A 15,665-nucleotide genomic window follows, 5' to 3' on the forward strand; every position below is an offset into this window, starting at 1 on the left:
CTATATCTATCTTGCATAATTACAGTAGTACTTCCCATCTTATTCCCACGTGATTGTAATAACTCTTTCAGGTCATTTCAATTTTCCTCTGGAAAGTAACTCAATAATTTATCCCAATTTTTGAGAACTTCCTCATTGTCCAACCTAATTTGAGGAATGTCCTATTCAGAATCCTCTGAACTTGGCTCTTCACCCTGTGTCATAACTAGTAACACATTCTCCTTTTGCTTTCCTCCCCTATCAAAATAACTTTTGAGCATATTCACATGATACTCTGTGAGATTTCTTTAACTACATTAGCAAAATTACAAAATTTTGATTTCTTGTCTGCTTCCTATTTCATCATATGCTGTGCTACTTTCAAATGCTGTCTATCCAACTCACCCATTCTGTTTAATCTTTCCCTAAAATTTGACACACAGTGCGATATGTGGTCTCTGAGCTCTGACTTTCTAATTTTTCCTTAATGAATTTCAGTGGTCCTCTCACCTTATGTCCAAAACCTAATTCAAACAGACTGGATTTAGTTGATTCATTAGGTGCATCCCTAATTTCAAAAAAGAAGTTATGGGTAGTTTAGGAATAAATCAATTTAATTCACTGTGTACCATCCAGAATCACAAGGATGGAACACAGTGAATTAAATTGATTTATTCCTAAACTACCCATAACTTCCTGAATAATTTTAATGTAACATTTGGCCCTTGATGTTATTGTATTTCTGTGGGTAGTCCATATCTAGTAAAAAAAATTTGAGTAACTCTTCTACAATTGTTCTAATTGTGATATTATGTGATGGAATGGCCTCTGGAAATCTAGTAGACGAACCCATAATGGTCAACAAATATTGATTCCCATTTTTTGTTTTAGGGACGGTTCGTAAGCAATCAATTAAGAATCTTGTAAAAGGTTCCTTAAATGCTAGAATAGGTATTAACGGTGCTATTTTTTTCACTGCCTGAAATCTTCCTAATATATGACATGTTTGACATGTCTGGCAAAATTCAACCACAACTCTACGCAGTCCAGGCCAGTAAGAATGTTTTTGTATTTTGGCTTGGGTTTTACAAACTTCTAAATGACCTCCTACTGGTATCTTAGGTGTACCTGCAATACCTCCTTTCTTTAACCCACTGGTAATACACCTTGATGATCTTCTGCCCATTTGCCATCTGCCTGAATATGTAATGGTCTCCATTTCCTCATCAAGACATCGTTTTTAAGGTAGTAACATTCTGAGATACACTCAGATACACTCTTCACCACGTTATATGCTTTTTCTTTTGTTTTTATGCTGCCCTGACTTCCCTGGTCAGCCATGGTGGTGTCATCCTCTCCTTTGTATGATTCTTCTTCCTTGGGATCAATTTCTATTATTTCTGCTGAATCATTTCTCGTACTTGTCCCTTTATTTGCTGTACCTGAAGTTAAATTTCTGAGCTTTTCCATGCTCACTGTCCTATTACTTGTTCTGGAAACTTTAATAACCTCTCCTGAGCACCTGGTTCAGTAGATACTGACTGGCCTTTCCTGGGATCGAGTACCCCAGGCCCCAATCTCTTATCCTTTCAAGAGCTTTCAGTGACTTGATTGATCAGTGGTGCCAGAGGACAGCCATGGCTGAACCTGTAATGACACCTACTGGAGCTCAGGATTAGGAGTGAGCCAGTAGGTAATCTCAGGAAGCAGTTCACAGCCTGGGGGTTGAGGGGAAACTGGGGAGGTCTGAAGGGGGTTGTTTAGCTCTCACTGGGCCTTCCCTTCCAAACATTCATCCTGTCTGAGCACCTCTGAACCAGGTACCCACCCCATCATCCATCGTTCCAGGAAACCACAAACTAGCCACTTAGCTACCTGTTCTGTAAACAGCAATTTGACAGGCACAATTGCACAGGGGTAATACCAGTAGAGTGGATGTGAGACCCTTGAAAAGTCAGTAATTGAGGCCACTTAAGGACCTGAACTGGCAATGGAGTTAGAAGTGAGACTATGGGTTTGCACATAAAATTTAACACAGGATGCTCCTGATGACTGCTCATGAAAACCATTCATGGCTTCTCTAGATCAGAGTGCTAACAAATATGACAATCTCGTATCAGAGGCTCACACTTGGTTACATAAAGTGAGAAAAATGGACAATCCAGTCATTGTAGTGTGCTGGGAGCAGGGAAAGTGTAAAAAGCTTCTGTACTCCATGTCTGTTGCTCTGACTAAGCCCTGTGACCTAATCAACAAGTCGAGGTCCTGGAAGCAGCGTTCCAGCTCTGGCTGCCTGGTCAATTCAACAGCAGATTGCAGATGGCACAAGTTTAGGTCAAGTAGTACTGAGAAAGCAGAGAGGCTGCAGAAGAACTTGGACAGGCTAGGAGAGTGGGCAAAGAAATGGCAGATGGAATACAATGTGGGAAAGTGGGAGGTTATACACTTTGGTAGGAAGAACAGAGGCATAGATTATTTTCTAAATGGGGAAAGGCTTTGGAAATCTAAAGTACAAAGGGACTTAGGAGTCTTAGTTCAGGATTCTCTTGAGGTGAAAATGCATATTCAATTGGCAGTTGGGAAGGCAAATGCAAAGTTAGCATTCACTTTGAGAAGGATAGAGTACAAGAGCAGAGATGTGCTGCTGAGGCTGTTTAGGGCTCTGGTCAGACTGCATTTTGAATACTGTGAGCAGTTTTGGGTCCCGTGTATCTGAGTAAGCATGTGCTGGCCTAGGAGGGAGTCCAGAGGAGGTTTACAAGAATGATCCCAGGGATGAAGGACATGTCATATGAGAAGCGACTCGGGACTTTGAGTCTGTACTCAATGGAGTTTAGAAGGATGAGGGGGGAATCTTATTGAAACTTACAGAATACTGAGAGGCCTGGATAGAGTGGATGTGAAGATGATGATTCCACTAGTAGGAGAGGCCAGGACCCAAAGGCACAGTCTCAGAGTGAAGGGATGACCCTTTAGAACTGAGATGAGGAGGAATTTCTTCAGCCGGAGGGTGGTGAATCTGTGGAACTCATTGCTGCAGAGGGCTGTAGAGGCCAAATCATTGAGTGTTATGGGGAGAAGCATGGAGAATGGGTTTGAGAAATACAGCAGCCATGATCAAATGTTGGAGCAGACTCAATAGGCCTAATTCTGCTCCTGTATATTATATATATCTTCTTGTTTATGGTATGCCACACATTGAATGTTTTCAGTGACGTTCCTCCAGCTTAGATCATATCAAGCAAAGCTCCTAGATTCATCAGGCTGTGTGCCCTGAGTATGGGGTATTTGCATCCATTTTCAAACTCCACACAAATAACTGAAGCTCAGCCCATTTTCTGTGCAAACTGAAGTGAATACAAGGATACTTCATGCCAAAAACCAACCCTGCCCAGTTTGTCTGCATTTCAGATTGCAACTAAACATTTTATTGCATGTTATTTCCATAATCTCTACACTTCCTCATTGGGTTCAATTGTGATGAGCACTGTACTGGCCTATCTGACTTCACTCCATCCTGCTCTTGATTGTTACACAAAAAAATCTCAACAGCTTTCCTTCTGGCCCTCCACTAATGTGGCCATAGATCTTCAACATCCTTCCTGTCCCTTCTGCCAATTTGAGCATTTTCATTCAATCCTTTGTGTCCAAGTATTTATCAGCTGCAGTGTTCAAATGCTTAGACTTTCACGTAGCCTTCAAGCTCCAGTTCTTGCCACAGCACAAGGATTTTGTTCAAACTCATCGTTGAAGTATTTGAACGGAAGCTACATAAGTACACAAGGGAGGACTGGATGGAAAAGGTTGATGCTTATGTGTAGCATAAACGTCAGAAGATTCCTGTCTGTATGCCATCATTTTATGTAGCTGGCCTGTTGGTTGATTGGATTGAGTGGAAGCTATCAGCACTGTTGATCAGACAGGTGTCAGGGATCACTTGGCAGGATCATCATTTCCTGGATCAGTATTCAATAATGCTCCACTGAAAGCTGCTCTCATGATGGCCACAGTGAACAACAGGCCTGTTAAAAAATGGCAAGTTGTTGGGATGGTAGGTAAGGATAAGGGAGATCCTGTCACTGTTGCATGAAAGAAAAGAGAGGGTAAGGGCTAAAGTGCAGGAGATGGATCAGGCCCAGCTGAAGGTCCCTGTCAACAATGGTGCTGGGGAATCCTCAATTGAAGACGAAAGTGGACATTTCGGAGGCACCCTTGTTGAAATTGGCATCATCAAAACAAATGTGACAGATATGGAGGAACTAGGAGAATGGAATGAGGTCTTTACAGGAAGCAGGGTGTGAGGATGTATAGTCCAGGTAACTGTGGGAGACAGTGGGTTTAGTGTGGATATTGGTGGCTAGTCGCCAGAACTTTCTTCCCCTCCCCTTCCCTCTGACTCCATCTCCTCCCCCAACCCCACCTCCTGTCATGTATTTACTATCCCTCCTAACCTTCCACTCTCCGATGCTGAGCATTCTGAACACTCAGCAAAGGTCTTAGTTCTATCCGTCTGTGTCTCCATCTTAAAGAATTTCAGGCACAACATGACATCGAACTCTTCTTCTGTCGCCTTCGCCTCCGTGCCCATTTCTTTGGACAAGAGTCTTGTCCCTGTCCCACAGACCACTTTACCCAGCTCCAACATTCTCCCTCCACCTGGGCCCCTCCCTCTGGCCTTTAACCTGTACTTGATCTGCTCATTCAGAACTGTCAACCTGACATTGGTCGCCTCAATTTCTCTGCCTCCTTATCCATTCCAACTTATCCTCCCAGGAACTGACTGCACTCCCTGCTCTCAGATCCATCCCTGATTTTGTAACTAAGTCTGCTGATAAGGGTGGTGCTGTTGAAGCCTGGTGTACTGACCTCTATATTGCAGAGGCTGAGTGCCAGCTCTCAGATACCTCCTCCTACCTTCCCCTGGACCATGACCCCACCATGGAACATCAGGCCATTGTATCAACATAGTCATCAACCTCATTTCATTTGGTGATCTCCCCCACAACTGCCTCCAAGCTGATAGTCCCCCAATCCTGCACAGCTCGCTTCTACCTCCTTCCCAAAATTCACAAACAGGGCTGTTCAGGCAGACCCATTGTTTCTGCCTGCTCCTGTCCCACAGAACTCATCTCTTCCTACCTTGACCCAGTCTTTTCTCCCCGGTCCAGTCCCTGCCCACGTACGCCCGTGATTCCTCTGATGCTTTATGCCAGTTCCAGTTTGCAGGCTCCAGCGCCTCGTCTTTACCATGGACGTGCAATCCCTTTACATGTCCATTCCCAGCCAGAATAGTATCAGGGCTCTCTGCTTCTTCTTGGAACAAAGGTCTGGACCATCCCCACCCACGTCCAACCTCCTCCGCCTGCCCAAGCTTGTCCTCACTCTGAACAACTTTTATTTAACTCCCCTCATTTTCATCATGTCAGACAGATGGCCATGGGTGCACGCATGGGCCCCAGCTATGCCTGTCTCTTCGTGGGAGATGTGAAACATTCCTTTTTCCAGTCCTATTCCGGCCCCCAACCACAACTCTTTCTCCGATATATTGATGATATCATCGGTGCTGCTTCTCTCTCTTGTCCTGAATTGGAAAAGTTTATCAATTTTGCTTCCAATTTCCACCCACTCTCACCTTCATCTGTTCCATCTCTGACTCCTCCCTCGCCTTCCTCAACATCTCTGTTTGTATTTCTGGGGATAGACTAGCCACTAATATCCACTATAAACCCACTGACTACTCCTGGACTATAAAGCCTAACACCCAGCTTCCTGTAAAGACTCCATCACATTCTCTCAGTCCCTCCGTCTCTGTTGCATTTGTCCAATGGTGACAACTTCAACAAGGGAACCTCTGGAATATCCACCTTCTTCCTCAACCGAGGATTCCCCAGCACATCTGTTGACAGAGCCCTCAACCAGGTCCGACTCATCTCCTGCACTTCTGCCCTCATCCCTTCTCTTCCCTCCCGCAACAGCGATAGGGTTCCCCTTATCCTCACCTATCATCCCACCAGCATCCACACCCAGAAGATTATTAGCCACCATTTCTGCCATCTTCAGCAAGATGTCACCACCAAGCACAATTTCCCCTCCCCTTCCTTGTCAGCCTTCTGCAGGGGCCGTTCGCTCCGAGACACCCTGGTCCATTCTCCTTTCATTCCCAACATCTCCCCACAGCCTCATGGTACCTTCCGCTGCAACCACAGAAGGTGTAACATTGTCTGTTTACTTCCTTCCTCCTCCATATCCAAGGGCTCAAATGCACCTTCCAGGTGAAGCAACGTTTTACCCGCACTTCACAAATAGTCTACTGCATTCGCAGTTCACAATGTGATCTCCTTTAAATTGGGGAATCGACGTGTAGACTGGGTGACCACTTTGCAGGACACTTGTTTGCAAAAAAGGACCCTGAACTTCAACATACCACCCTGTTCCCAGGTCAACATCTCTGTCTCTGGCTTGCTGCAGTGCTCCAGTGAACCTCAGCGTAAGCTGGATGAACAACTACAGCTCATTTTCTGCCTGGGGCCCCTGCAGCCTTCTGGACTCAATATCAAGTTCAATAACTTTAGGGCTTGAGCTCTCCCATGTCCTTACCCGAACCCCCACAACCAGGCTTGTTATCACATAGTCAGCTGTTACACACCACTGAGTAACTGTCCTCATTAACAGCTATTCACCCTCCCAGCCAGATGGTTATCCAATCCTTTCTCTCTGTTCCTGCTCTTTTCTCTCTCTTTGGGCTCTATCCCCACTTATCATTTACTTCTTACCCCCACCCCCACTCTATGGTTTGTATATAAACCAGCATTTTCCTAGCTACCATCAGTTCCGAAGAAAGGTCACTTGACCCGACATGTTAACTCTGACTTCTCTCCACAGATGCTGCCAGACCTGCTGAGCTTTTCCAGCAATTTCTGTTTTTGTGCTTGACTCTCAACTGCCCTCCAAAATGACCTAGCAAGCCATTCAACTGTATCAATTGCTACGAAGTTTTAACAAAGAAATGGAACTGGGTGGACAACATGGTATTGACCTAGGTACCGGAAACAACAACGGCAAAAACAGCCCTGTCAATCAGGCAAAGTCCTCCTTATCTGGGCTAGGGCCAAAATGAGAGAGCTGACTCACAGCCTAGTCAAACAACAGACTGATATAGTCATACTCATGAATTCATCCTTAACAGTCAATGTTCATCATCACCAGGTCTGTCCTGTCTCAGTAGCAGGGCAGACCCAGCAGAGGTGATAGCACAGCAGTATACAGTCAGGAGGGAGTTGCCTTGGGAGTCCTCAACATTGAGTCTGGACTCCTTGAAGTGTTATGGGTTTCAGGTTAATCATGATGCAGAGGTGCCACTGTTGGACTGGGTTGGACAAGGTCAGAAGTCACACAACATCAGGTTATCATAGAATCCCTACAGTGTGGAAACAGGCCCTTCAGCCCAACACGTCAAACACCGACCCTCAGAGCATCCCACCCAGAACCCATCCCCCATATTGCACCCCCCCTACCCAATCTACACATCCCTGAACACCATGGGCAATTTAGCTTGGTTAATCCACTTGACCTGCACGAGGAAACCAGAGCACCCAGAGGAAACCCACGCAGACACGGGGAGAATGTGCAAACTCCACACAGACAGTTGCCTGAGGGTGGAATCGAACCTGGGTCCCTGGTACTATGAGGCAGCAGTGCTAACCACTGAGCCACCATGCCGCCTCACTTCACCTGATGAAAGAGCAAAGCTCCAAAAGCTTGTGATTTCAAATAAACCTGTTGGACTGTAACTTGGTGTCGTGTGATTTCTGGCCAGGTTAATCACAGGCATTGAAACTTCCTGCTGATTGCCACATAACTCCTCCCTTGGCTGATCAGTACTCCTCCATGTTGGACATCACTTGGAGAAAGCACTGAGGGTGGCAAAGGTGCAGAATGTGCTCTGGGTGGGGGATTTCAATGTCAACCAACAAGAGTGGCTTGGCAGCAGCACTACTAATCGAATTGGCTGGGTCCTAAAGGTCTTAGCTGCTAGACTGGATCTGTGGCAGTTCATAAGAGAACTTACAAGAGGGAAATCATACCTGACTTCATTCTCACCAATTTGCTGGCTGGAGACACATCTGTCCTTGACAGTATCAGTAAAAGTGACCACCGCACCATCCTAGTAGAGACTAAGTCCCAGGTACACGTTGAGAATACCCTCCATCGTGTTGTGCGACACTATCACTGTGCTAAATGGGACAGACTTCGAACAGATTTAGCAGTTCAAGACTGGGCATCCATGAGTACTCCAACACAATCTGCAATCTTCCTGCTGGCATATTCCTCACTCAACCATTACCATCAAGCCAATGAGATCAACCCTGGTTCAATGCAGAGTGCAGGACCATGTTGCAGGACTAGCAGCATGAAATGAGGCATCAACCTGATGAAGCAACCAAACAGGACTACACGCGGACCAAACGGCATAAGCAGAAACTGATAGACAGAGCTAAGCAATTCCACAACCAACGAATCAGATCTAAGCTCTGCAGTCCTGCCGCACCCAGTTGTGAATGGTGGTGGGCATAAATGACTCACTGGAGGAGGAGGCTCCACAGATATCCACATCCTCAATGATGCGGCAGCCCAACACACCAGTGCACTAGATAAGGCTGAAGCATTCGCAGCAAGCTCCAATATTACTGAAGACTTGTGCTCGAGAACTTGCTTATTCCCTATCCATGCTCTTCTAGTACAATTACAACACTGGCATCTACCTGACAATGTGAAAAATTGCCCACATATGTCCTGTACATAAAATGCAGGACAAATCCAACCCAGCCGATTACTGCCCCATCAGTCTTCTCTTGATCATCAATAAAGTGATGGAAGGTGTCATCAACAGCGCTATCAAACAGCACCTGCTCAGCAACAACCTGCTCAGTGACGCTCAGTTTGGGTTCCGCCAGGGCCACTCAGCCCTGGTTCAAAGATGGACAAAAGAGCTGAATTCCAGAAGGGAGGTGAGAGTGACTGCTCTTGACATCAGAACTGCATTAGATTGAGTGTGGTATTATGTAGCCCTAGAAAAACTGGAATTGATGGGTATCGTAAACTCTTTGTTGGTTGGCACATAGGAAGATGGTGGTGGTTGTTGGAGGTCAGTCATCTCAGCTCCAGGATATCTCTGCAGGAGTTTCTCAGGGTAGTGTCCTAGACCAAATCATCGTCAGCTGCTTAATCATTGACCTTCCCTCCATCATCGGATCAGAAGTGAGGTTGTTCACTGATGATTGCACAAAGTTCAGCATTATTTGTGTCTCTTCAGATACTGAAGCAGCCCGTGTCCAAATGTAACAAGAGCTGACAATATCTAGGCTTTGGCTGACAAATGGCAAGTAACATTTGCACCACATAAACGCCAGACAAAAATATCCGCCAGTATCAACATCCTTGGGGTTACCATTGACCAGAAACTTAACTGCACTCAACATATAAAAACAGTGGCTACAACAATGGTCAAATGCTAAGAGTATTGCAATGAATAATTCATCTCTTGTCTCCTCAAAACTTGTCTACCATCTACAAGGCACAAGTCAGAATTTTGATGGAATACTCCCCATTTGCCTGGATGGGTGCAGCTCCAACAACACTCAAGCTTGACATCATCCAGGACAAAATAGCTTGTGTGCCTGGCACTATTTCCATAAGCATCCACTCCCTCCACTACTGATGCTCAGTCACAGCAGTGTGTACTTTCTACAAGATGCACCACAGAAATTCACCAAAGATTCTTAGTCAGCGCCTTCAAAACCCAGATCACTTCCATCTAGAAGGACAAGGACATCAGATAGATGGGAATACCACCATGTGTAAGTTCCTCTCCAAGTTACTTACCATCCTGACTTAGAAACATATTGCCATTGCTTCACTGTCACTGGGTCAAAATCCTGGAATTCCTTCCTTAAGGACTTTGTGGGTCAACCCCTAGTAGGTGGACTGCAGTAGTTCTAGAAGGCAGCTCACCACTACCTTTTCAAGGGCAACTGGGGATGGGCAATAAATACTGGTCCAGCCAGTAATGCCCATATCACAAAAGAGATTTTTTTTTAAAAGCCTTCAATTGGAAAAACAAATGGTGCACTCCTTTCCAAGCTTTCTGCACTTCAATAATTTTGAAATTGTTCCATTTGTCCTCCCCTAAACAATTCCTGCACTTGGTATGTTCCAGTGCAGTACAGTAAAATCTAAAACAGTGTTAAGAAATTGGAACAAATAAGTCATTTGAAATCAGAGGTCTATAGAAGCTACATTTTCATTGGTCTAATCAATGTGGGAACTCATGGTGATCAATTTGGTATATCATATTGCACATCAGAAAGCTGCAGTAGGGCTCCACATAAAGCAATCCTTTTTTTCTCTCTCTCTCACACACACACACACACACACACACACACACACACACTCACATAGACACACGCACATAGATGCACGCACACACAGACACATGCACACACAAAACTTGCACATTTGTAGTACACAAATGCTCCAAAATGGTTCACTATTTGGGCTTCACAGATGTTTTCAATGTATTTTGTATGATTTTTATGCTGTATTGAATTTCTGCAACACTTTGACCATCTGATTCTATAAAACTATTCCAGTGGCCAGTCTTAACTTCTTTCCATGTTGCTGTCTCTAATGACATTTCTGGGAGCTCCTCGTTCTTGGTTACTGTAATTGAGTCATCTTTTGTTAACCATCTCTTTTCTAAGTCTGGCTGACCTCCAATCTCTGATATCTGTGACCTTCTCCTGTATTGCAACTCATACTATATCACCACGGAACCTCGGCTCCTTGCCCCAGTCTCTGAATCATCCAGCTTGTTTCTCATGATGAATCCAGAATATACACTGGACAAATTGCCTAATAGATCAGATTCCTGGGGAGATCTCCATGTTAACCTCCATATCACCCTCCTAACTAACACTCTCAGCCTTGAGAGTGCGCTCTTCCAATTCTGGCCTCTTATTTCCTTCACTCCACCAAAGACACAGTGGTTTTCAGCTGGCCCTAATCTCTAGAATTCCTTTCTTAAACTGTTGTTTGAAGAAATACACTAGTCCCTTGAGACCACTCGAGCACCCAATTAGATCAGCCCTGATCTGATTCCTCCATTTTCCTATCTATCCAATCATCTTTCATGCCTTTGCTTATCAAGAATCTATCAGTCTCTGCCTCAAAAATATTCAAAGTCTCTGCATCTACCACTTTGTGGGAAAGAAAGTTCCAAAGACTCTGTGAGAAAAGAAATTTTCCTCATTTGTGTCATAAATGGATGACCCCCTTATTTCTAAACAAATAACCCGTAGTTCTAGATTCTCCCATAAGAGGAAACCTTTCCCATGCACCCTGTCAAAATCCCTCATGAAGTCATCTCTTATTCTTTTAAACTCCAGAGGATACAAGTCCAGCCTGTCCAAACTTTGCTCAGAAGGCCAATACTCACTAGACTTAAGAGGGATAAGAAGTGATCTAACTGAGATATATAAGATACTAAAGGGAATTCACAAACTTCAGATAGAGCAGATGTTTCCCCTCGCGCAGCTATCTAGAATGAGAGGTCATAGTTTTAGAATAAGGGGTAGCAGATTTCAGACAGAGCTGAGGAGAGATTATTTCTTTTAAAGGGCCATGAATCTATGGAATTCACTACCTCAGAGTGTGATGGATGCCAAGGCACTGAATAAATTTAAGGAGATGAACAGATCTTAATTAGTACTGAGTTGAAGGGCTATGGAGAGTGGCAGGAAAATGGAGTTGAAGCTGCGAGGAGACCAGCCATGATTGTATCAAACAACAGAGCAGACTCGCGGGGCTGAATTGTCTCCTGTTCCTAGATCTTACATTCTTAGTCTTGCCATAAGGCTACAAGAGAGAACAAGATCATGTGAAATTGGACCACTTTCTACAATGATGTTGACTGTGGATCATTAGCATATCACATAGGCAGACTTAGCTCCTTATTCGACAACTCTCTGCCTCTCTATCTCACTTTTCTCCTTTAAAAGCAGCTTGAAACTCCTTGAAACCTAGCTCATTGGCCAACCTTCCTGACACCTTTCCCAATATCTCCTTACAGGCTCATTGTCAAATTTTGTTTGGATGTCCCTGTGAAGCAGTTCAGAATGTATTTTTATATCAAATATGATTGATAAATACAACTGTCGTGAGATTCAAACTATTAAGAGGCAGATTGAGAAATGAGTTACCCTTCATACATAAAATTCCTTATTTGAAGCCAAACCTGCCTGCTAAGTATTTTAGAACATATAACATAGAACGTGGAACAATACAGCACAGGACGGGCCCTGTGCCCCCACGATGTGCCTTCTGCATGCCTTTGGTCCGTATTCCTCCGTTCCTTGCGTTTTGTGTCAGATGCCTGATTTATACACTATCTAGTTTTATGCTTTACTGATGGCTGAGTTTTGCTGGGTAGGTTAGAATTAAAATTAATACTGGAGTGATCAATGTGAGTGATAAATTCTCTTAAAGTAATAAACTCTCTTAATGAGTAAAGGAAACAAAAATCTAGATTCAGTTAAAAAAAAGGTAGATACTAAAACAGGAGATGTTAGAATCTCTTTGAAGTGGACATAAGAAGCGCTAAATGGGTTTCTTCATACATAATTATCAATTATTTTATGTTTCATAGCAGCCATGGAAACCCAAACTGTTGACCTGCTGTGGTTTTATTTTTCCCTTCCTGTATTGCTGCATACAAGAATATACAAACAATCACATTTTTTAACTGAAAAGATCACTAGAATTTCAATCACTTTTGCTAAAAACAAAACTCTGTCTTTCTTGCTCATTTTCCTGCCTTAGCCATTTCATTGTGCGCAAAATGTTCAACTTCATCATCATCAGAATAGGTAAAGAGGACACAATTTAACCCTTGGGGGGTAACCTGTAACCAACACTACTTTATAAAGCACATGGTGTCAATGTTAGAATAATTCAGCAAGGAGGCATACTGCGCAGCACTCACCATTCCCACTGCTGTTCCTCGTCCCTTGCTCCTGGAAAATATCCTTCGATTCCACGGTGCAGTGAATAGCTAAGAAGAAAAACTGTAAGAGTGAGTCACTCCCTGTCATTTAGACAATGCCCACTATTACCCACCTAGCTGTCCACCCATAATTTCATCTGCTTGCTCAAGCTCTTGCTGACTGCACCCTTCTTCTCATATCCAGGAGGTCTACTTAATGGCTATTCCAATATGGACAGTTGAGCCATGCCCTTGCCAAATGTCCTTCTTTGCAGGATGAATGGTTTACCAATGGTAATACCATCAGATTCATTCACATCTTCCCTTTTATTAGAGACTCTTCATATTCTATAGCTTCCTGGCTGGGACTATCAATACCATTTAATGCAATGGTGGGATCCTGCTGTTCTGGATGAGCGCATTTACCACACTGATCATTCCAAACTTTGCACACGGCCAGACCATCCGGATGCCACCTTCATCCATTTAAACCTGTCACACATCTTCTTTAGAACCACCCAAAACTCAGGTCCTTTTGATGCTTTGCCGTCCCAGTTGCCAACAATCCTATTGAAATACTTTGGCATTCTTACCCCAAAGCTGGTTCAAAATCTTTCTGAACAATATCTGGACTCAGCGAAATCTTCCACTTTTAACTCCTGATGCAGTGTCAGAATAAACAAACGCAGCTTTGAGTTGGTTCTGGCCAGAATCCAGAGAGGACAAAACAACCTCCGGCTCAGCTGCCAACACCCACTAATATCAGCCGTTTACCAATCATCCCTAGCACCCACTCTCAAATACCTGCGTCTTCCTTATCTACTGTTTTAATACAGATTCCATTGAGCTTGGAGCTACCAGGGAATATCCTTCTCTCTGCACGGTGCTTAAGCCCAGACTGAGTGTGTCTATAAGATACTGAACAGATTGCCTTGTTGTATCAAAGTCCGCACAGGGAAAAGAAAGTAGAATTTACTGCAGTTGAACTTTGTTCTGTCATTGTTGTAAGTGCGTCATTCTGGTTAAATGAAAGTCAGTTACTTCTCAACAGAATCTGCTTTACTAGAACACATTGCCACTCCCTGACCCAGGGAATTGTGGAGATGGGGCAACGTGCCAATCACTTACAAGTAGGTGGTCATGTGGCTTGCGCATTGCCTACTGTCCTGTTTGTGGATGGCACTGTCACCAGCTGTCCACTGCCTGCTTTCCATTTGCTGTTCCTCACGCCAGTCCTCACTGCTTGCCTTCTGATCTGATCATCCTGCTTCTACTCTGTCACCTCACTCCCCATCCATTGCCGCCTACCTCTTGTTTCCTGTTCTCCTTGGCCTTTCCCCACTCCCAGCTTGGCAGAGAGTTACTGGTTCCCTGCTTGAGTTGCAGTTCCCCAATGGCCCTGTGTGTAAACACCACAAATGGACTACAGAGCTATATGGATCAGAGTTTTCATTCTTAGACTAGTCTGCTTGAGCTGATTGCAGCCGGTAGCAGCAGAGCCTCAGTGAGGGGAAGAATGACGTGGATTCCTGTTCTTCATTGCCATGCACTGAATAGGATACATACTTAATGAACGGTGTAATAGAATGATTAATGCATAAATTCATGATTTTGAGGGAGACCACTATCTTTTCAAAATAAATTCTTACTCCAGTTGTTAACTTAAAAAGTCACACAATGCCACATTTTAAACAAAACTTCTACTGTACAAGAATTAAACAAATCAAGGACTATTAATTCAACAAGATATTTTATAAACCTTTATTAAACATAAAAATTGCCCACAGGCCATACTCCATTATGTATTGAATTGGACTTCATGTTCTCCTATATGCTGCAGGATCTTGAGGGTTCCTTCTCCTGAGTTCAAATCAAGGTGTGCACAGCTCTTAGGAATTTACTTGAATTTTCCTTATCTTCTGACACTTAGACTTCCAGAAGTCTCTTTCTCTGTCTCTGCAAGGATTACACTACCAACCTCTTCCACCGGTTTGACCAAATCTGCCAATTTTAATCCCTTGTGCACTTTTCATTCTGAACACCATACCCAGTTTGTGGCTTCATATCACAAAGCTGATTGTAATGGCTTTTATTGTCCTTGTTCTGGCTGCATATTTTCTCACATCCCTTCAAGCTTACTGACGATTGCTGTGGTAAAAACACAGATAAACCCCACACAGACCTATTTCCATCGTACCTGGGATGTCCCAGATAGAAATTTAAATCAACGACCTTTTACCTTCAAAACAACCCTTTACCTTTATGATCCAAATATGTAGTTTACATCTCTAATGGAGAGAACAACCCTCTTACTGGACTCACTTGTTCCACAAAGAATACCAGTTTGTATATGTTTTTAACTATTTGGATTGGAGGATCTATACTAATAATTGAAACCTTCTCTGTTTTCATTTCAACTTTTAAGCATTTTCTTGAGATGTTTTGAGACAAAGTATTCAGAATAGCTATTATAATCCTCGATATGGATACCTTTTACTATCTTTCCAGTAACACTGTAAAACCTCCCCGTTGATCTGTAATTAACTGAGGCCAGTTTGAATTGTATTTATTTCAGGGTTGTTTACAATTTTGCAATCAAATGCTTCCATTCATCAAACTTTGAAATTGATTCCCTAAAACGAAATGT

General features: G+C 43.6%; 1 protein-coding gene across 2 annotated transcripts in view; it reads right to left on the bottom strand.

The window, feature by feature from the left end:
• myo15b (myosin XVB) overlaps positions 1 to 14,101 on the bottom strand; it is a 179,155-nt gene extending 165,054 nt beyond the window's left edge. Inside the window, exons 1-2 of one of the 2 annotated variants that reach the window (XM_048610620.1) lie at positions 13,995 to 14,101; positions 13,019 to 13,087 (exon numbers count right to left, since the gene is read on the bottom strand). In XM_048610620.1, the coding sequence (XP_048466577.1) occupies positions 13,019 to 13,087; positions 13,995 to 14,018 (93 nt within the window). In that variant the 5' untranslated portion in view covers positions 14,019 to 14,101. Of the gene's footprint in view, positions 1 to 13,018; positions 13,088 to 13,611; positions 13,680 to 13,994 lie in introns of those variants that run through there. The other variant, XM_048610621.1, reaches the window with a different exon arrangement.
• Between the last annotated feature and the right edge of the window lie 1,564 nt (positions 14,102 to 15,665).

The sequence above is a fragment of the Rhincodon typus genome, chromosome 23 (assembly GCF_021869965.1).
Source record: "Rhincodon typus isolate 14 chromosome 23, sRhiTyp1.1, whole genome shotgun sequence".
NCBI classification, from domain to species: Eukaryota; Metazoa; Chordata; class Chondrichthyes; order Orectolobiformes; family Rhincodontidae; genus Rhincodon; species Rhincodon typus.